The 21,559-nt window shown below is 39.1% G+C and overlaps 2 protein-coding genes across 3 annotated transcripts; both read right to left on the minus strand.

Annotated features, from left to right (window-relative positions):
* Positions 1-245: 245 nt before the first annotated feature.
* Positions 246-19,466, minus strand: LOC148398768 (testis-expressed protein 2-like). Of its 2 annotated transcripts, none has more exons than XM_088372965.1 (15): positions 19,265-19,466; positions 18,342-18,391; positions 18,119-18,257; positions 17,599-17,690; positions 10,074-11,580; positions 9,747-9,947; positions 8,956-9,259; positions 8,559-8,782; positions 7,478-7,642; positions 6,298-6,397; positions 4,246-4,363; positions 3,570-3,677; positions 2,260-2,475; positions 2,023-2,143; positions 246-1,879 (listed from the first exon to the last, which is right to left on the minus strand). In XM_088372965.1, the coding sequence occupies exons 5-15, from the start codon at positions 11,559-11,561 to the stop codon at positions 1,736-1,738; spliced, it is 3,189 nt and encodes a 1,062-aa protein (XP_088229091.1). In that variant the 5' UTR covers positions 11,562-11,580; positions 17,599-17,690; positions 18,119-18,257; positions 18,342-18,391; positions 19,265-19,466; the 3' UTR covers positions 246-1,735. The 2 variants fall into 2 exon arrangements, with proteins under 2 accessions (XP_088229091.1, XP_088229090.1); XM_088372964.1 differs by having other exon boundaries at positions 3,570-3,683; positions 19,265-19,465.
* Positions 19,467-19,970: 504 nt separating this feature from the next.
* On the minus strand, positions 19,971-21,241 carry LOC148398769 (myeloid-associated differentiation marker homolog). The gene has a single exon (XM_088372972.1). The coding sequence runs from the start codon at positions 21,001-21,003 to the stop codon at positions 20,119-20,121; it is 885 nt and encodes a 294-aa protein (XP_088229098.1). The 5' UTR covers positions 21,004-21,241; the 3' UTR covers positions 19,971-20,118.
* Positions 21,242-21,559: the final 318 nt, after the last annotated feature.

Raw genomic sequence — 21,559 nt, forward strand, 5'->3', positions numbered from 1 at the left:
GCGGCAGGAAGTGCAATAACAAATCGTCGAAACGAACCTAATACTTGTCTGTGTTTTGATAGAATCCAAGAAATATTTAAGGATTTGGCGTAAAGAATTATCTCCACACAAGATGACCATGTTCTGAAAATTTCCAGTCGGGCAAGGGTAGACAGGCAGTCTATTGTTACAGCTTATTGAAACCTCACATTTACATTCAAACCCTTAACGTCAAGGGACAAAAACAATAGACTTGGTCCAATAAAAAAGATTTTATCAATTGAGATTTATTTATACTTTATAAATAAGGCAGATACACAATCACTGAATTTGGCCTTAAAAATTGCACAATGAGATACAAATAGCTGTGATCTTCATATACCCCCAGAACAGTGATTCTATCAATTCCAAAGTAGACAAAAACAGAAGCCACATGCCACCTCATGTAAAAACACTTTCCAAAAAGCTACTGAGGCATACGGATAAACAATATCAGCTCATTAGTATGCTTAAAATGAAGAAACCAAAATCCTGTAAACAATTGTAAATATGTTGTAGCAATTGTAACTAGCAATACATTGCAATAGACGCGTGTGTACCTTTTAGCAGAGAGGACTGGCACTTCATACCCAATGGGAGGACTTTGGTGATTATTGTATGAGATATCTATTTTATTTTATTTTCCATAAAGGTTGCCTATAAGCCTTTACTTGGCAAGTGAGGTTTTTCTATTAAGTACCATAATATTATCATCAAGTAGTCAAACTTAAATGACACGTTTACAAATGGTGAGTCGCTCTCTGGAAGCGTGGCCTTTCATGTTCAAGTTGCTTAAACTTACTTCATACTTACTCAATTTACTTCCAACGCTGACAAGTTTGTTAAATATAAATGTAAAGATAATTACGCTGCATAATCACTGAGACATACTGTATACTTTTTACCACAAGATGTCAAAAGGAAAACGTCTTTGCACAGACACTTGCATACCTCAATCCAAAAAAATTAACAAAGACAAAACCATCCACACATACATACATTCAAAAGATCTGTTAAACAAAGTCGTCAGTAGACCTTCATACGTCTTCCACACCATTCATTAGTCAACGCAGCATTTATATCATTGCACTTGTGTTCACTTGTATATGGAATGTACACAGTAAATTCAAATCTGCCTTTGAGCATTATTTCCATACAGACATGATGGATAAAGGACATCGGCATAAGTGGCATCCAGGTTGTAGTCACAGCACAAATGAATACTGTTATTTAACACCCGATCAACACCAATCTGAGCTTTTACTTGCTTACATTAAAGTTAACCCTCAACACCCGACACATTACCTGCTCGCTTTCCGTGGCCTCAATAGTCCCGTTATTTGCAGGCCTTAAGACATCTGGTGAATGCTTCTATATTTGTAGAGCAACAAGGTCATACATTGCACCCTAAGAGCTACAATTAAGCCTGTTCTCTACCAATACATTCCTTCTTACATGAAAATCCTTCAAAAACATGACAAATGCTAAAAAATTGAGCAGCATATACATTCTCATTAGTGACAGTATTTGTGTATCAATCTTGATCGCTTATATTTTGTTGGGTGATAAGATAACACACGGCGGTTGTATTTTTGTCAGTAATTTCTCTTCTATCGATTTTGGCCCCAACTTCCATTTTGAGTTATCTGTATTTTATCTTTTGGGGTGTGGGAGTGGGGGGGAAATACTGGATTGTAAACAGGCATTTTTTTTGCAGCTAGCTGGTGCTGTCCCTCTCCGGGTGAGACGGCTCTTGGTACACTGCAGACCAAGCCGAAGGTCCAGCAGCAGTTCGTTGGTCCATAGCTGAGTGCATGATAGTCAGCCACACATCATCCATGTTTGGCATTACAAATATTTTCTGAAATATGATGAGAAAGAGCGAGATCATTATTATTCTTATTATTGTTCATACATTTGGACTTATGTACGAGTCATCGTCTTATGCAGAACAGAGCGCTTGAAATGTAAATGCTATGCGAGAAATATACAACGCATCAGTACCTGCAGCTCCTGCTCCAGTTTTTTCTCAATCCAGTCAGTAACATGAGCCAGAGTGACTTCTCTTTCTCCCAGTTTTGGTCGTGCCTTCAGTTCCAAGTGGGGTGGCTTTCTAAAGCCATACCTGAAAAAAAGAAAAACACAGTTTACATTTACTATATCAAGAGGCCAGATAACGCACTGCAGTTTTACATTTGCAATGCGTGACATTTATTTCACAGGTCATGAAGACAAACATACCAAATCCTGTCAGTGGGCGGGGGAGGTATGTTGACAGCAAGAGTTCCTTGGAGTTTCTGCAACTCCACTGTTAGGAGGAGAGGCGTGTTGGATACCTCTTCCATCTTCTTTTTGATGAACTCTGTCTCCGTGGCTTTCTGGAAGTATTTGGACTTTGTGATCTTGTCAACAAAGCGCATGATTTTGCTGGGTTTGTGGCCTCCAACAAAAGTATAGCTAGGTAAAAATCACAAGATAACATTTTAAAATAGGAACTTGTTTACTCACTCAATTATACAATGTTAGGATGGAATTGATTGGTTGGAATATGCAAACCCCAATTCCGTTGAAGTTGGGACGTTGTGTAAAACAAAAACAGAATACAAAGATTTACAAATTATTTTTGACAAAATTTCAAAAACATGCACACATAAATTGTCAACTCAGGCAGTTGTCGCAAGCACTCACACAAAAAATGTCGCTGTTTGTCTTCCTCGTGCCAATATGTTTTATCACACATGTACTGCATATCACATTCAACAGTTTGTCAATTATATGGAGTGAATGTGTGACAAGTCTTTTTGATTAGCAAGAAAAGAATGTGAAAGTGCATGGTCGGGAAGAGAGATGGGGGGGGGGGGGGACACGACACATTATGAACTTGCGATATTAAATATTCTTTTTTGGGCTATTGCATTGTTGAATACTGTTACATTGATTGAAAAGTAATTAAAGCCTTTGAAAAGAAATGTTTCAATTAAAGTCCAAATTGAAATGTTCATATTTTTATAACCGACTTCAGAGTATCATCACCTCACCAGTCATGAACCTCACCACACATCACTGTTAGGGACATGACTGTATAGTATGTTGCCTATTGTATTAAGATTCCTTTTACAGATTACACACAAAAGAGCACTTTTACGAGGTCATTGAGCTGATCACATTTGGACTGTTTGACTCTCATCTGTGCAGGTTTCATCAGTTCATGTATATATAAACTAGACAGAACAGGTCTAGCCTGACAGCTCTTCTGAATGAATTGTCACAGGCAAACAGAAACTGTGCATTGACTTTTTTAATCAGCAGAGGGCAGCATGGTGCCCAAAAGATGAGGCAATCACTCAAGTTTAAAGGGACAAGGAAATTCTTTGGTTCCGCAGTAGAGCAAGTGACTGATACCTAAAGTATTATTAATCAGGAGCATGGTAGACATGGGTCACTGTACAGTAACACACAAGAAATCCCTCTCTTCATATGGAATACTTCAGTAGAACACAACAAAGTGCCGAGTACAAGCTTATTTGATACATTTCGAAACCCTTCCTCACCCTTCTGCTCCAGGAACTTCATTTGATTGCTCAGTGGCACCTTCTTCATCTGATGAGCCTGCACTGGAAGACTCTTCGTCACTGTCAGCCAGGCAGTATGTTCGGGGTCTGGACCTATCACACCACCAACAGACACGCAAAGGAATGACTTCGGGGCCCCTTATTTATCCACCATATCTAGGTATCTAGGTGTGTTATGCAACACTTAACGTCAACGTCATGACTTAAAAAATATATAGTGGTGCATTGTAAATTAATTTATTATTATCAACTCAACAAATTATTCCTCTACATTTATGAGAAGTGGTTCTTGAGAATAAAATAATGCCATTCAGAAATAAGGCCCTTATTAAATTTATGGATAATAAATTCCACATCCCTAAATGAGACAGGCATAGAATGTTGAATGAGGTCAATCAGCACTTACCAGTAACAGAAATGTATCCATTTAACAGCAGCATAAAAGCAGAATCCAGCAAAGTAGAGAAAGGAGGAAGAGAAGGTATAGGGAAAAAAAATTAAGACAAACAGGTGAGGTTGGCTTGACAACAGGTGATTATTGAAAAAGAAAGGTAGTCTTTTATATTATATGCCGGGGGGAAAGCCATTAAATCAAACATGGAAACAATTAAGCCCCTTTTTGCAAGTAGTGATGATTTGCATTTGGATGCTTTACCCATCTTCCCCGAAACGGAGGCTTTCTCCTTCCTTGCCCAGGCGAATCAGGTTCATCTTAGTCTCAAGGGTCATCAGGAAGGACCCACTGTAGGAAATGTCCAAGTCAAACCACAGACCTGTGAGGGCAAAGTGAAAATGAGTGGGGTACAACCGTACTATTTCGAATGTTGCCTATTTGGAAGGGAACATGTAGATTAATGCTTAAAAGATCTGCCTTGAATTTTTGCTCATGTTTCAAATGTTTACATGGGTTTCCTCCCATAGTCCCCAAACATGCATGTTAGTTTAACTGAAGATTCATGTTAATCCAATACTTTTTTTGTAGCTCCTTTGGCATGACCTACTGTATTAAACATGAAAATGTTTTGAAAAGAAGGCATTACGATTGAAATTGACATGAAGGCAACCAGCCTTTGGTGCTGCTGAGATGTTATGAAAGCATAGATTGCTTTGGTCATGACAGTAAATCAGGTCTAGTGTCTCTCAGCATTCTCTTGGCAATACTCCATATTTTTAAGGGCTTCAGGTCTGGCCAATCAAGCACAGTAATTTCATGGTTATGTAACCAGCTTTTGATAGTTTTGGCACTGGGCCAGATACCAAGTCCTGTTGGTACATGGAATCATTTGTTTTTAGTTTCATAAAGCTTGTGAGTAGAACAATACCTCTTTATTTCATAACAGCCGTCACTGTACTTCACTGACTTTATAATAGTGTGACACATTACATAAAACCTTGGCAATAATTTAGCTATAACTATTCCCTACATATGCAGCAGGTTGTTTGCAGTGGGAATCAGTGTCCTTTCACCATCAGATGCATCATGATGCGGCCATGAAGTCACACACGTCTGCTTAAAGCTAAGTTTGAAAGGTAAAAAATCAGCAGTAGCATGCATTGATGGATAGAGTTCTCCTGTCCCATTTAGATGCACTTCAATGCTAAGCGCCGACGCACAGTTCGAGGTACACATTCACACTGATGCTCTTTCTCAACTCAGCCTCAGCTCTGTCAGCCATCCATCCAGCCAGCCACACAAACGCAGGCTTTCAAACAGCGCTGATATTTCCGTTGAAAACAGGGTCTTGAAAAATGCTGCCCAACACAGGCGCAAAAAAAATACGAAGGCCCCGTGGCCGTCGAGCACCAACAGTCAAATAGCGCAGACATTCCCTTCCTAAGTAACAGTGCTTCTACACACATGCTGGCAAAAAGGCGTTACCAGTACTTGCTGATCTGTTTTGCCATTCAAGCATGTAATAAAACATAATCTTTCAAAGCCATAACTTTTCTCATAGTGCCTGTTTGTTCTCAGATGGATGTTATGTAATCTGCTAGTCAAACATCAGCTTAGGCTATGGCTGCAAATACTGTTTGTTTTGAGGCCAAAAAAGATAAAGCAAAGATTTGACAATGATAGCAATGGGGACAAAGGTGGCTAGAACTGTATGGACTTATGAGATATGGAGAATTGACTTTATCAGAGATGTTTGTAAACAAATAGCTGGCCTCCGGAGGGCCTGAACAAGTGTGAAATTAATCGACAGAATATCTCCGACATGACAAACTTCAAAAGTAGGTCTGTGATTGTTGTAATTTTACATAATACACAACTGTGCAACAGTGCTGTGAAAAGTATTTTTGTCCTTCACAAATTCTTCTTTTTTAAAGTTAAAGTCCCAATGATTGTTACACACACACAACTGGGTGCGGTGAAATTTGTCTCTGCATTTAACCCATCTCCGAAGGGAGCAGTGAGCAGCAGCGGTGCCGCGCCCGGGAATCATTTGGTGATCTAACCCCCTAATTCCAACCCTTAATGCTGAGTGCCAAGCAGGGAGGCAATGGGTCCCATTTTTATAGTCTTTGGTATGACCCGGCCAGGGTTTGAACCCACAACCTTCCAGTCTCGAGGCGGACACTCTACCAATACAAAACAATAATATAAAATGCAGGTTTTAAACAGTGCTTTTATTTACAAAGGACAAAAAAGATGGAATAATCGATGGTGATTTGATGGTGAAAGTTTTACTTATTTCCTTAAGCGTACCTTTGTAGTCAATTAAAGGATTGGATGCTCCAAGGATCCTCGGTGTAGCCACACCCATGTCTAGTTCTGTCAGGGTTAGCTCATTCATGAAGTATGGCAACTGGAAAAAAAGACAAAATTACTCGTTGCAAAACAAAAAATACGATTTTGTCAATTTGGAAAACAGAATACGATGATTTTCAAACACATTTTGACACGTTCAATCGAATTGACCACAAAGAAATGGTAATGAATGTGGCAACTGATGAATGTTATTGTAACGGATGTTCAGATACCTCTTTTATTCTGATTGATGCCAATACCAGTGCTCAATTATTAAGTAGTCACCGATACCCAGACTGATCCCAGGTATGGAAGATAAAGCAGAACATACTTAATGATCAGCATCGCTGTCTTTCTGTTACGGTGTATTTTTGTCATTTTTTCCAGCACGGGGTGCCGACACAGGGGTTAGGCGTCGGTCTCATTTGGCCGACAAGACATGAGAGAGCCTGGACTGTTAAGCAACTGAAGATACATCAAGCAACACTTGGGGGAAAAAATTCCACCTAAAAATGTTCAACAATTTAGTGTCCTCAGTTACCAAATGCTTGATTGGGTGTTATTAGGAAAGGAACGATTATGCAACATAATAGTATCCGGCTTTTGTGGAACGTATTAAAAGGTATCCAATTCAAACTGAATGTTGTGCCCCCTGACAAACGTTGGTCAATTTGAACATAAAATACAGTATCTTGTTTTTGTAGTGCACTCAATTGACAATAGACTGAAAAGGATTTGCAAATCAAATATACTGTTTTTATGTTTTACAGGTTTCTACTTAATTGCAATTGAGTTTTGTAAATGCCACAGATACAGAGACAACACATTAACACAGCTTGTTTCTATGTGTAAGTCCCTTGTGGATATGTCTGTGCACAAAACATTTTTCCAGCGTGGTACTGAGAAACCAATTTTACCAATTTTGACCTCAAGATTAAAATAATTATTATCAAATAATGACAGAGAAGAAGCTATAAATTAATAAAAAAAAAGCAAGATTAATACAATTAAAACACAACTGACTGAATCCTTTGCACATCCCTTTTGACGCCTTAAAACAATGCAAAATTAAACTTCCAAAAAAAACCTTTAGTTGCACTTTTAAAAAGAATGACGCAACAGGCCTTAATTTGCTCACCCGTATCTTGCTGAGTTTCATTTGAATCTTCTTGGAGACAACTTCAGCCCAGTAAGGCTCCCGCAAAAAATCCCAGAAGAGTCGACCAACAGCTGCATTCACCCAGGCAACGGGATCCTCTGCCTCCTCCTTGAGCTGTTCCTGCATTGAGGTGGGGCTTTGTAGCTACAGAAACAGTATAGTATGTTGTAAACCTGCATACAAGTAAGGTTATTAAACAGCTCATGATTACATTGTTATACTATGCGATATACAGAAGTAATAATTTTACATGCGGTTCAAATAGCTTATGATTAAACTGTTATGCTATGCTCTGCAACATACAGTTGTGATACTTTTACATACCATGGCAGAGTTTGTGAAATATTCACTATTTTCTTTTTTTTTTTGTGGTGGGGCGGGGGTGGTCACTGACCATGCGGAAAGGTTTGGGGATAGTGATGGAATGAATTTGTTATTGGTATTACAGAAGTGTGTGTCCTTTTTAAAATAACAATGACAACTACAGGGCCTTGATCAGTGTCGATTCCCTTGAATATTTGGCCTGATAATATTGACTCACACACAGGTTGTGGACCATAACTTGTTTGATTGTCACTAGTGTCTGTGTTAAAAATATTCCACGAGTTTATAAATTCTGAAGAAACCGAGCCACTAGGAAAAGCTTAAAGAATTGCCAAAGACCGTGAAAAACTATCACAAAACACTGCAGTCCTTCATTGATGCTAAAGAGGTCAAACCCCATTATTAAAAGGTATGTGAATGTTTGAATGGGACCATCTCATTATTTTCTTCATTCCTATTTTTTGTCCCAAACGATTCTGCTCTTCTAAAAGGACTTATTGTTTAACATGAATCCCATAAAAGACATAAAAGTGTTTAGCTGATCTTGTTTCAATGGTACACATTTCACATTCTGCCATGGTATGTAAAACTTGGAAGCATCATTGTATATATTTTTTTCCATCTAACATATTATTTCTTAAAAGTATTTTAAGCAGATACTTAAAGAATGTTAACTGATGTCATCTTACAAATAACTTTTTTTTTAGTGGACGATGAAGATTGGAATATGCGACACCTTCTTTTCAGCTCCAGGGCTGCTCTGGGGACAGATGAGTTCAGCGCTGGGAGTTGAGGATCCGAGTGAACCTGGTTTTGTCAATAATGAAGCCATGTAGACATTGTAGTCCAACAAGTGGGTTTTGGCACTGCCTACTGTTGGGGAATCTTTTGTCTTGGGCTGTGATGCCAAGACATCATCCATACTGCTGCGACTACTACTACGACTGTGAGAGCTCAGAGCTGTGGGCAATAATTAAAAGAAAAGACTGAGAAATAGACAGTTTCCAGTCCCATCTGATATTCAAATGTTATTATGGATGATATTCATGTGAACAATAATGTATCAATTACTAAAATCAACAGTTGTACGGGAGCCACAGAAAATGTTTTGGAGGAAAATATTTTCTACTCACCACTTTTGGAGCTTGCAGGGCTTGCAACTTTCTTCAAATCCACCTTAAGCATAGAAGCTGACATAAATCTCTGGAACCACTCCTCCTTCTCCCTCCCAGTCCTTCCAAACAGATACAGAGTCAGATCTCGACTGGAAGACATTGGCCGGGTCGGCTCTTGTGTTCCTCCTGTCCCTTCTCTTTTCTCACTGGGGTCACCTTCCACTTTAGATATGAAATCATCCTGTTTGCCAAGTTCAATACAGATGGGATATTTTTTGTTCCATATCCGTTTCCTGGCTAGGCTCTGAGGCACGAGATGGACCTAGAAGATGATTTGGTTTGGTTTAAGAGTTGTTGTGTTTAGTTTAAATAAGATTAGCTAGTCCAAGAGCTAAAACAGTTTAAGATGATCATGCATGAAATTAAAAAAACAAAACAAAAAAAAACCCAATGTGGTACTCGTGGACAATGGGTAGACCCCAAAACTACATACAAGTAGCCAGTGGGCCTGTTTATCTGAAAATATAAACACTGGCAGAGTGCTACAAAAATAGTGTTGCATATTGATATCTATGTTTCTCAAATATTGTGAAAACCCGTTGATCGTCTTCACATATATGAATAGAAGTTTATTCATCAATTCATTATTATCGGTATTGTTACTTTATTACTTCAGAAGTGTGTATCAAACAGGTAGGCCTTTGCATTAATCAGTAGCCAAGTGGCAGCTCTCAGTCTTGAATGACTGACATTGTGGTGTGTGTATGTGCGTGCATGCGTGCTGATGGCTGAATCATTCAATCACATACTTTGCTGTTTGTTAGATCATAGATCTTCTGACTGATGTAGGTCACATCTGGTTTTGGTTCATTGTGTATGGCACGTCGAGCAATATTGTGGTTTGGTTTGGACAGACGGATGACGGAGCCCTCCAAGCGGACAAACACAGAGTGTGTCAATGTGGCATGGTAGGTTTCTGGGTCGTAGTTTGTAATTTCATTCATCCAGCCCTGAAGAAGAAGAAGAACATTTTACAGGTTTAAGTTTTGACTTGAATGAGTTTTCAATAAATGCATAAATGATGACATTTTCTAAGATCAAGAAAATATTAAGTTTCCAAATATATTTTCACTGACCTTGAAGATTTCTGGTTCTTTAATATCTAATTGTGTAAGATTCCAAGATTTCGCATATTTTGTAGAATATCTGAATGGTCTCTCAGGTTTTGGTCCAGTCAGCCACACAACTCCTAAGGCTACAAAGAATCCTAATGCCACTCCAAGCAGCATCCCTCTGACGTGGTCTGGCAAAGGCAATGTAAAACACCCATAGATCAGAAGGGTAAGGATGAAAAGGGTATAGTGAGGAACACTAGGGGAGGGCTCAGTATCTTCAGATTCATTCTCGCTGCAAGGTTCAGTAGTACCGCTTAATGGCTCTTGAGGCTGCCTACCAGTTCCAGTACCAACATCAGCATCAGTGTCAGTAGTACAAGATTCAAAGTCCTCGCTGTACAAAATACAAAAGTCTTCATCCTCTTGTTTCGCAAGAGCAGACATGGAACACTTGTCCAAAGATATCGGGAATGAGGATGATTTGTTGGGGCTCTTAACGTCAAAAGGTGCAACAGAGGCTGGATCAGAGGTTCCACTGTTTGGAATTTCCCCCTCCAATACACTGCCTTCTTCCTCTTTGATGCAGTCATTATTGTTGCTCTCAAGTTGGCCAGTGACAGAATTGAGGTTGCAGAGTTCAGATGCACTGGCAGATAGAGCCTTAGGTCGACTAAGGCTGCTGCCGCCGCTCTTTTCATCCATGATCTTACTCAGGAGTTGAAGTGGTTCATAAATGGCCTCGGAGAAACGACGCTTAGTGTCTTCAATTCGTGCTTCAACCTCTGAAACTTTAAAGAAGCTGCGATTGTCTGGTGAAACTAGTGGTGAAGAAGGGACTGTTTTTGAATCACTAGCTGCTGATGTCGTAGCATTCTGCATCCTGGACTGAGTGAATTGTTTGAAGAGTTGCAGATTAAGGCGGGACTCTGAAAGGCGATAGGTTGACGAGTCCTGAGATGTGTCCGACGATAAGGATTTAACCAGAGATTTCATGAGATGCCTCTGCCTTGTTGAGGAAGCTGGAATAGAAGAAACTCCATCTTTAGACTCAATGTCAGAGGAAAAAGATTTCACTACATTTAGTAAAGACTTATCAGCTGAGGGAAAGCTCAAAGATTTAGTGGGCGACGAATTCGAACTTGTGCCTTTTTGCGCAGCGAGATTCGTCAATGAAGTCGTGTGAGAAGTGGAAAGTGGTGAAGGTCTGATAGAGTGGGATGTGGGAGTCACATCAACTAAAGGCTCTGATTGCTGTGCTTCAAACATCTCCTCACTAGCTTCAACTCCTGTCACAATATTTAATTCATCCTGAGTGGTAGATGTGGAAGAGACCGATGTTGTATACAGCTCTTCCTCCTCCTCCTCTTCCTCCTTCCCAAGGGCTGAGAAGTGGATTGTAAGGGTCTCATTTGAGTCAGATCGATGGACATGGAGCTTAGAGGCCAAAGCAGGTGGTTGGTTGTCTGTGGAGTAAGTGCTTTCTGCATGGCTAGGATGCCGGCTAGTCATCGCAGTACTCCCACTTAATCTGCCAAGACGAAAAAGACACTCGTTAGTTTTGCAAAAATATTAAATCATTGTAAAACTGTTAAAAATACATACAGTTGTTGATACCCGCAGTGTTTGCTTGTGCACATTCTCCAATTGGTTTGATCGCCAATGTGGTGCCAGCATGCGGTTACCATTATGTTGCATGCAGAGGGTTTTATTTGCGCACAAACATACGTTATACGGATATAATGTCTTGGGAAGTGATCAGTTCGCCTAATTAGAAGAGAGGACGAACACAGCTTAGAGACAGACGAATTGGCCCAATGAAATGTGGTGTGGTTTCCAAACAACTCCATCCATTTCAGATTATTGGCATCTTTGTGACACAGTGGCTATGTCAGTACCACATGTTAATGGGCAATGACATTACATAATGGTGCTTTTGTGTATGAGTTCATTCTGGCTTACTCTCACACAGACAAGTTGGCCACTTATTGTCACAAGGCTGGGTAGGCAGTCTGCCAGCCAACTCTTTCCAAAAGAAAACAAATCTTGCATTGTTTGAAATAACCTTCAATACTATGTATTTGTATAATTGGGTGTATAATTTATACCATATACAAACAATGTCTAATTGTACAGAATTAAAATAATGTATTTCAGAGCAGCATATGAGGTTAGTAATATGTAGTAAAGAAGAGACTTGATTAGGTCGAATATTGGGACTGATTGGATACTGTACTGTTAGTACAAATGTCACATTTGGCTTTACTTAAACACTCAGGAGCGATTGAATGCAATGTTTATGACTACATTTAGTATGTCTTAATGATGCCCCTTATTTATGGGTGGTAGGACTCTTTGTTGCACTTTTCAGCCTGACTACATAATTGAAGGAAGAATGCAAGCATTGTAATATTGTTTCCTGGCTTCTCACTGTCTGTTGTCACCTAGTGTCTAAAAACAGTGACCACCAAAATTCATATCGACAGCTCTACAAGTATCCACTTCAACCTGTGACAATATATAAGCGATGGGTACAATATTCTGGATTTGATTACCATTAAAAGTGAGCTCTATGAAGAGAAACCAATATCATCATCACCATAAAATCTAAAATATTACGCCAATGGTTTATATATTTTTACAGGTTGAAGTGAACAAGAGCAGGAATGTGCTCATGAATTTTGATGTGTCGATTGATCAGTTTTCAGTGACATTTAAGTTTGGTAGGGACATTTAAGTTTTGTAGTAACAAACAAAAAAAGATGATGGGCCCTCCCAGCTGGATGATCCCTTTAATTATTATTTTAGCGCTCTCTCTTGTACATGTTGTCACCTGTCTTCAGCCAAATTTTATACCAATTGTGAACTGATTATTGAAATAACAGATGATAAACTGATATATACAGGCTAAAGCATGTTATTTTGTATTTGGATTTTCACTGTACTAAGGGTGGCCATAATAAAATGGCAAACTATTGAGGCACGTTGTCAACAACGTCTTCCTTGACAATTTGACATGCTCATCAAATAACAACCATAAGTAATCAAACCAGCATGATGAGTTGAAAAAACAAAAAGATTATTTTACTCAAAGAAAGGGTGAGACATTATTGGTTTTTGCTTAAGGTTGCAGGCCATTTGACTGAATGATTGATTTTTACATTGCAGCCTTTGTGCGCTTTTGCAAGATTATAAACAGACTGAAGATGTTTTACTTGCAACTTTGAAGACGATAACTTTATGAATACACAGACATGTTAGTGATAGACTACAGCATGTTCTGACTCCAAAGGTTCTAACGGTAAAATCATATTCATTTTATATGACATTTCTGTTCAATATAATTTACCACCAAGTTCCTAGTTGGAATTGATGCGGTAAGGGACAGGTAGTGTGATGACCATGGGGCATATAAAAGCTTAAACATTGTTTTCCAGGTACCGCTAAATCCCCCAAAATTAAGACGCTGAGAAAATAGAAACCTCCAACCAAGTTAAAAACAACCACATGTTCAAAAGAGAAAAACTGCTCCCTAATTTGTCGACAATGACTCTCCTGTTTTCTCCAAATTGTACCACATACAGTACTTCAACCGTCATGAGTATTTTGAACCTCCATATATACTACACTGGATGGTACATAGTACGTACGTTGTCGTGTAAAAATAGAATTGATGTTGAAGGGCTCCATTTCCTTCTGTATTGACATTTCTCATTTGTACAAGACTGCCTCATCTTTTGGCAAAAGATTGTCCATAAATTGGGAGGGTTATTGATAAACACAGTAAAAATCTTGACATAGCATGTTTCACAATGCTCATTTCATTTGTTAAAAGTAGTATGTACGCGCGAAAACTCTTGAATCTTGAAAGATTCTTTCCTATCTTATCGGAACTGAGCATACATCACCATGGCCATTCTACCATGACAAAACGTCATTGTTGTCAAGGCAATGTAATTGGGCAAAGCATTTCTTGTTTGGTAACAGAGTGACCAGAGTGACAAAGGGCGACATTGTTATTAGGTGAATAAACAGCTCATGGCAGAGTAAAACAGTGCAGGGATGAATAAAAATAATAATAATCTGGAGCTCATGAATAACTGCTCCAAATTCTTAAACCTGTTATGTTAGATTGTGCAACAGATAGTTGCACGATCTTTCTGGGCACAAACTGAATGAGTAAAAGTGTTCACTGGTGATCCGGCTAAATGCTCTCCAGCAAAACATTGCCAATTTGGCATTATAGAGACAGAAAGATTATTTTAACTCTATGAGGGAAGACAACTAAGCGATATTTTCATGAATGTAAACACAAAGGTTTTAGAACAGGGGGTCCCGAAACTACGGTCCACAGGCCACGGATAGCGTTGTGCCAACGGCACTCAAAAACCATCCCTGCACACGAGGCACAGACGAGGGCTGGGGGCAACGAGCGCCCTCGACAAAAAAGCCGTCGCTATGGAAATTTCTGCATTGACCAATTGGGCGGGGACCCACTTCACTCAAGACGTACTCTTGAAGCGCTTTACGTGATTGAATGGACTTTCACATTATTTTCGTAGCTACATTTGTCTAGTATTACACTATGTCTTAAATGTTGGCATCCATTGTAACCTGGTCATCCTGAAAGGGGGATTAACCCTTCTGCAGTCCCATCTCAAGGTCTCTTATTTGACCCCAGATGGCTTTTTGTTGTTGTGTTTCCTTGCCTTCCTGCAGGATAAGATCAGGGGATGGCGTTAATAGTGTCAATTGTGGGTATGTGAAGGGATAAGGATTATAAAAAAAATTACGATTTATAAAAATAAAGAAAAGAGGCTTACGTGCATTCATTCATTCATCTTCAGAACTGCTTGTCTTCAGTATGAATACTGTCTTTTATAATAACAAAATTATAATGATTTAACAAAGTTACATGATACAAAAGAGTGGGGAGAAGGTTGAGGTTTTTTTTTTTTCAAAAGAACCCTGAAAAGAATGAATAAACCTATTCAGTTCTATATCAGATGGTCAAAGTGTTGCCTAAGTCTGACTTGTAAAAACATTCAACAAACGAGAGAAAACAAAACCTAAAACAAAACTGCCTCTACCTGTTTTACAGCATTTCAAGAAGCAGACGCAGCTGTTTGCCTTTCAAACAAACCACACACCAAGTTCAGTATTTCGACTATTGCTAGATAGCATGAACTCCAACTTCGACAAGTTGACATTTAATGCTGGGCCCACAATTATATTTAACTCACATTCATCGACAGATCCGATTCAATCAATCATTTGGATAAGCCACCACTGCATTGTCTCGAGGAATCAACCTGTGACATTGCTTCTCACCTCACCTGCCGCTCATAACATAGGCTACCCACACCCTTTCTTGCAGCCGCAGGTGTTTGATTTGTTTTCCCTTTTTTTCTAACCAGGTGAGACACAAGTCTATTTTTAACAGCGCAGAAGATGCCATGAAACAAAAACAAAATTGTGAGAATGACTCAGATTTGTTACAATCAGGCGCTTTCTACTGGCCGAGTGGATCCCGTGGACATCTCATTTCGAATGAGGAAGCAGGCAGCGCAACGAACTCCCGTGGCCCGCCTGACAGGCAGTGGGCTTTGTTTTTATTATTATTTTTTTTTTATCCTTGTACGACAGGTTAAGGTTACCTAGTGATTTTAAAAATAGACCTCCATCCATAGCAATCTGGTGTATCACTCAGTAGCAAGTGCTGACTGAAAGGCCCTGTCAATTACATGATGTCATCCGTTCCCAACATGTCGCCATGCATTAGATGGTAGAGAGGGAGATTATTTGGGCAAATACAAAACTAGACACAAAAATGGGAACACAGATCATCACCAAATTTACAATATTGCTCCTTTCACCATCATCACCTCAATGTGGGGGCAAACCTATGCCACTCAGTTATCCGGGCTTTACAAAAAAATGAAACCATTTATGATTAATTATGGAATTCAAGTATTACCAAAAAACAAGACCTAATGTTTGCAGTTACAAAATTGATTCAATGTTAAGTTTGGCGTTTAACTAACATTGCTGCTTCAAGTTTCACATTTGTGGTTAATTTGCATTTAGATTTCAAACGGAATAGTACCAAACAGTTCTCATGCCTGAGCAAAATTGTTCTAAGAGTCAAGTAGGCTACTGTAAACACTGACTTTTCACATTTATTTTTGCAACAGATGTCTTTCTTTAAAAATACTGAAGCAGCAAAGATAGTCACACAAAATTCATGGCTGACAAGTTATTTTGGGCAACAGCTGTTCTGTATGATGTTGGTCATTGTGAACGCTAGCTTCCCAAACACGGTGGTCATTCGATAAAACTGGGTAACAATTTTGGGGAAAATAACTATACTATACTAACTAGTTGCATTTTTATGCACATTAAAACAAAAATGTACACACTGATTCCAAAGCAGCAGTCTGATTTTCTCCAGCATGTAATTTTTTTCCCCCCCTCAGCTACAGCTAAGTAAAATACCACAAATTAACTGAAGAAGAGCTAATTATGATGAGCCTCATCTACAGCTATGCAGCAATTTGTTTGTGCAGTCACAATTGAGAGAGTGCTGTGAGAGGTGTGTGTGTGCAGCTCTCAGTAGGTCAGTTCAATCAATATCTGAAAACAGAAAGCTAGCCTAGTAGGAATTAAGAGGATTAGTTCTGTTTTTTTCTTTTCGCTCGTTTTGTTTTTTTCAAAGCTGGTAACTATTCCATCCTAGTGTTTCATTTCTGCACATATATTTGATCTTTTTAAGGACAATACAATACATGTTTATTTAGCGCTTTTTACTTTAACAAAGCACTTTACAAAAACTTAAAATTGATCCTAAAGCTAAAAAATGTTACATGATGGACGAAACTGGATTTTACAGCCAAAAATCAATCAAAAATAGCCATTGAGAAAAATAATTAGAAAAATGTAGGTTGGGTTGTCTGGGCAGAAGGTGACAGTAGAACGTATTAAATATATAGGAGAAGTAGAAACCTGATTGTCTGTTGAAGTGTGGGCTGAGTTTCTAGATAAAAACCTTGCAAAGCGGGTTATTAGCAAATAAACCTGCAAAACACCTTTCTCCTATTTACTATCCACACTTTTAAACCCATTTAAAATTTGGTTTAAGGGAAACCATGTGAAAACTTGTGTAAGAGAGAGGTTTATTCTCTCATTAGTCCCCGAGGTCTGCAACTTTCTACATATTTGAGTAATCGCCTTGAGGCTATGTTTCTGGAGCGCTACTTTGCCTATTGCATTTCCAAAGGTTTCATGCACATCTTTACTTTCCATCCGTATCCTTTACAGTCTGTATGAAGATGTACTGTATGTTATGTACTTTATCCCTTAATATGCATTTGGATTCTAAGAAATACTTGTGTGTGTGTATTTATTAGTATTTTCATCCTACTCAGTTTCCTACTATATTTATTCCACTCTGAGTCACGTTCTCTAGCCTGCTGGACTTTGTCCTCACATAAGGTCATTTGTAGCTCAGGAAACCGATCGATGAGTTCACATTTACTGGCAAAGTGCTTACCTTGTATTCTCAGTGCCATTCAATCCAGCAGGGGACGTACATCTGCCCAGAGCAGAGTCAAGTTTCAAATGTTCATGATATTCAGGCGACTTCTGTAAAATATCACCCCAAAAAATTATTCGTAAAAACAAAAACACACATTTAACTCATGGACAGTAATAGCAACATAATGGGTCGTTAACTTAGCAAGCGTAGTGCAAACATTAGAGGCTGTGGCAGCTGTTATTACCCGTGTTCCAACTCGAAGGAGTGGTAATTTTGCATAATTGGGCTTCAAATGTCTTCTTGAACTCTTAACAAATATAAGGCAACGATCATATGGTTAATCAAACAGATTGTAACACCAACGTCAACTGCCATTCTTCCTCAAGTCTTTAGCTCAAACGTGCGGTTAGACAATACGTGAAAGAGAAAGTGGTTAGCTCGCTTCAACTTAAATCCCTGTGTTGGTCAAAGTGTTACCTCGACACTAGTGCTAGAACAGGCTTGTTAAAAAACAAAACAACAAAGAATAGCTTACCGCGGGTGACCAAGTTGATTCAAATGTCCAACAAAACGTGACAGATTCCAAAATTGTTCCGTAGCACAATTCGTGCAAATGTCATCAGCTGCCCAACTGTTCACCGTCTTGCTTAGCCTGTTGACAACTGTCTCAATTCCTTATAGAAAAAAAAAAAAAAAAAAAACACTGGATGTTGGAAAGGCCAAACTAGTCAAGCACCGAGTATTGATCAAAGACTCACCGTGAGCTCAATCACTTCGAGCGATGTTTCGAAAAAGCTACTTAGAGAGTCTAGAACAGATGAGGCAGATGTGAACAAAAACACTCAAAATAATTAATAAAAATAATCAAAACCCGTAGTCCTCAAATGGGGGCACGTGTATCCCTGTGGGTACTTGAAGCAAGGGATACGTATACCATTCTATAATATATCTAACAAGTAGCATCAATACAAATATCCTTTAAAATATCTCAAATTATGTAAATATTTCATGGAAATATAAATTCACAAAAATAATCTTATATTCAGTTGGCTCTTTAATTCCACTATCTGAAAAGCCCAGAATCCCCAAGAGCAGACCCACCTTGTCATATCCCAGTGTAGCATCTTGTCACTTACTTGAAAACTTAATTTGAAATAAACTTAATGATTTCATTTTTAGAACAAGTCTATAATACACTGTAATCCCAAAACGACACTTTATGTTGATTACAGTTTGATGCACAAATCTAATATTTCATTATTTTTTAATTTCTTCACAGATATATTTTTCCAAATAGTTCGTGAGACCAATATACAAGTTCTAAAGTTAAATACATCAGAATATGATGTCACAGCACTCTGTTTTAGGTCTTTGACTTTCAAACAACCCTGGTTAACCCTTGGCTGAAAAAATATTTCATAGGGGGCACAAAACTGAAAAAGATTCAGCTCGACGGCTCTTAACATTACAGTGTAGGGTTTTGTATTTGTCCCAGCGACGAAGAATAGAAAAATACAAAATAATCTGGTTTGATTCTACCATAACCGCCAAGCCGACAAATTGTTTTAAAAGTAAAATATAACATAACACATACATAATATATACAGTGATCCCTCGTTTTTCATGGGGGATGCGTTTCAGAACCACCCTTGAAAAATGAAAATTCACGGTCAGTCCTCACCGTTTCGTCTGCTTTGACACACACATGCCTACCACCGGATTCCCGTTTGCCTGATCCGCTGTGTAACCAGATGCCACCACGACGCACGAAGCGAGGTCGCTGACCGCCTTGTCAGCGGCCTCGTGCATCTGCTCTGCTGGCGCTCCAGCCTTCCTTTTCCTCTTTTGCCCCGCGCTATCAACGTGTATTTAAACGCCGTTCTCCCGTCACTTATAAATTCGCGATGCACCGAGGCCGCAATATGTGAGGCGTGACGTGGCGAGGGATCACTGTATAAATGAACATTGACGTTCGGCAAGGCGCATCAGAGTCCATCATTTCAAAGTAAATGTTGTCATCTAGTGTACAGATTTGGTAGCACACCAACTCTGTACCAGTTCCTAAAAGCCCATGATAATTTGTTAATTATCTTTTATCCAGAATGGATGATTGTTGCGTGGGTGGATGGATGGATGGATGGATGGATGGATGGATGGATGGATGGATGGATGGATGGATGGATGGATGGATGGATGGATGGATGGATGGATGGATGGATGGATGGATGGATGGATGGATGGATGGATGGATGGATGGATGGATGGATGGATGGATGGATGGATGGATGGATGGATGGACAGAAGGACGCACGGACGCACGGACGGACAGTTTGATACCTCATTTACAAGGGAATTTAGGTATAAAATAAAATGCTCAAGGTTGTAGGTCAAGGTGCAAGGGTTATTTTACTAGACTACATCTTAAGTCCTTGTTACATTAAATAATCATGTTAAAGGTTACAAAATCATTTCAGATCAACATTTTTAACACTCGGAAAAATATATTACCACTTACATTTAACATAAAGAGTTCATTCATGTGTGAAGCCTGTCACACAAAGTTTTAATAGAGAATGTAAGGTCCACGGTATAACATACCAGTGTGATACAAACAACAACTATCTCCATTATAACTAACTCTGAACTTTTGTTGGCACTGTTTTTTAGGTGTAGTAGCTTGTCAAAACAAATCACTGTAGCTACCATGTATAGCAGCAGTCCAATTATCGTGAAGACAACCATTAATCTGTCAAAAGGAACATGACATTTTCCTGCAAATTCACCCAATATTATTACCAGGGTGACAAGAGACATGAGGATACAGACACCATATGACGTTCCAGACATCCACCGCTGCCAACGATTTGGGCCGTAATCTGCTTCCACAAACAAAGGAATCATTTGAAAACCACCCCACAGTTCCACAATCTTGAAAAGACCAGGTAGACTGCCCAAGAAACCTCTTTGTTCCTGGACCTGGGAGCATAGAAAGTAGGATTCCAAGATATAGGCGAGAAAAGTGAGGCCTGATGTTATGACGGCTGCCACAGGACGTGGCCAGGCCGTTTGGTGCTCCATAATGAGCCATGGAAAAACTATAAAGGCACTGAGACACATCAGCGATCCCAAAACTGCCACAGTCACAGTCAGGTTTTTCCAGGACACAGGAAGGAGGCTGTGAAACTGGATGGTGCTGAGAATGTGGATCAGCAGGGTAAGTGTGAAGAAGAAGCACCAGGTAAGTATGCAGAAGGTCTTGATGGTGCGGAGGTGTTGAAGATGCAGCTGATTCTTGGTTAGCTCTGATGACTCCAGTGCACTCACCAGACTGAAGGTAGTACAACTGGATAACACCTCCCATGACCTCACCAAAAAAAGAGGACTTGCAAAGTCTCGGGCCTCGAGTACAATCACAGGCATTGCAACAAAGTTAAATGTAGTGTTGCTAGGCAACAGCTCGGAGTCACTATTTCCTTAGTAGTTTGAAATATTTCTCAGAAAAACTTGTTGTTAACCAAGCAATATGACCTTCAAAAATGTTAATCCAATTCAGAGTTCCAGAGAAAAACAAGTCTGTCGAAATAACAAATTCAAATGTACAAAAAGTTCCTTAAGAATATAATAGTCTCTTACTTTACACCAGCCCTTTCACCAACAACGTACATCATGGAATGTGCACTCTATATGTTGTGCATCACAGTTTGTCAAAAGAAGCCGCGCCTACTTCCTTTTTTGAGGTTTCAGCAGTGCACATTCTCACGAAAGGAAGGTGCAGAGGGCCACAATAAAAGGTAATGCAAACAGTTATATTCCTACAGCTTTTGCTTCTCACGAAATGCTGCTTCTTTTTCCTCAGTGAAACTAGTAGTAATAAAATATTATCACAGCTTCTTTGTTAACGTAATAAAGAGCAATTTGTAGTATAAAAATAATCAGCTGTAAAATATACTGTAAATCCACAACCAGTCTAAAATGA

The sequence above is a fragment of the Syngnathus floridae genome, chromosome 4, assembly GCF_059516105.1.
Source record: "Syngnathus floridae isolate MCC-2025c chromosome 4, RoL_Sflo_1.0, whole genome shotgun sequence".
NCBI classification, from domain to species: Eukaryota; Metazoa; Chordata; class Actinopteri; order Syngnathiformes; family Syngnathidae; genus Syngnathus; species Syngnathus floridae.

Coding starts and splice junctions, on each gene's coding strand:
- LOC148398768 (XM_088372964.1), bottom strand. CDS start 11,561: ATGACTAGCCGGCATCCTAGCCATGCAGAAAGCACTTACTCCACAGAC. Junction 2,476..3,569: donor GAAGTTCCTGGAGCAGAAGG/GTGAGGAAGGGT, acceptor ATTTTTACCTAG/CTATACTTTTGTTGGAGGCC. Junction 2,144..2,259: donor CCGCCCACTGACAGGATTTG/GTATGTTTGTCT, acceptor TCTTTTTTTCAG/GTATGGCTTTAGAAAGCCAC.
- LOC148398769 (XM_088372972.1), bottom strand. CDS start 21,003: ATGCCTGTGATTGTACTCGAGGCCCGAGACTTTGCAAGTCCTCTTTTT.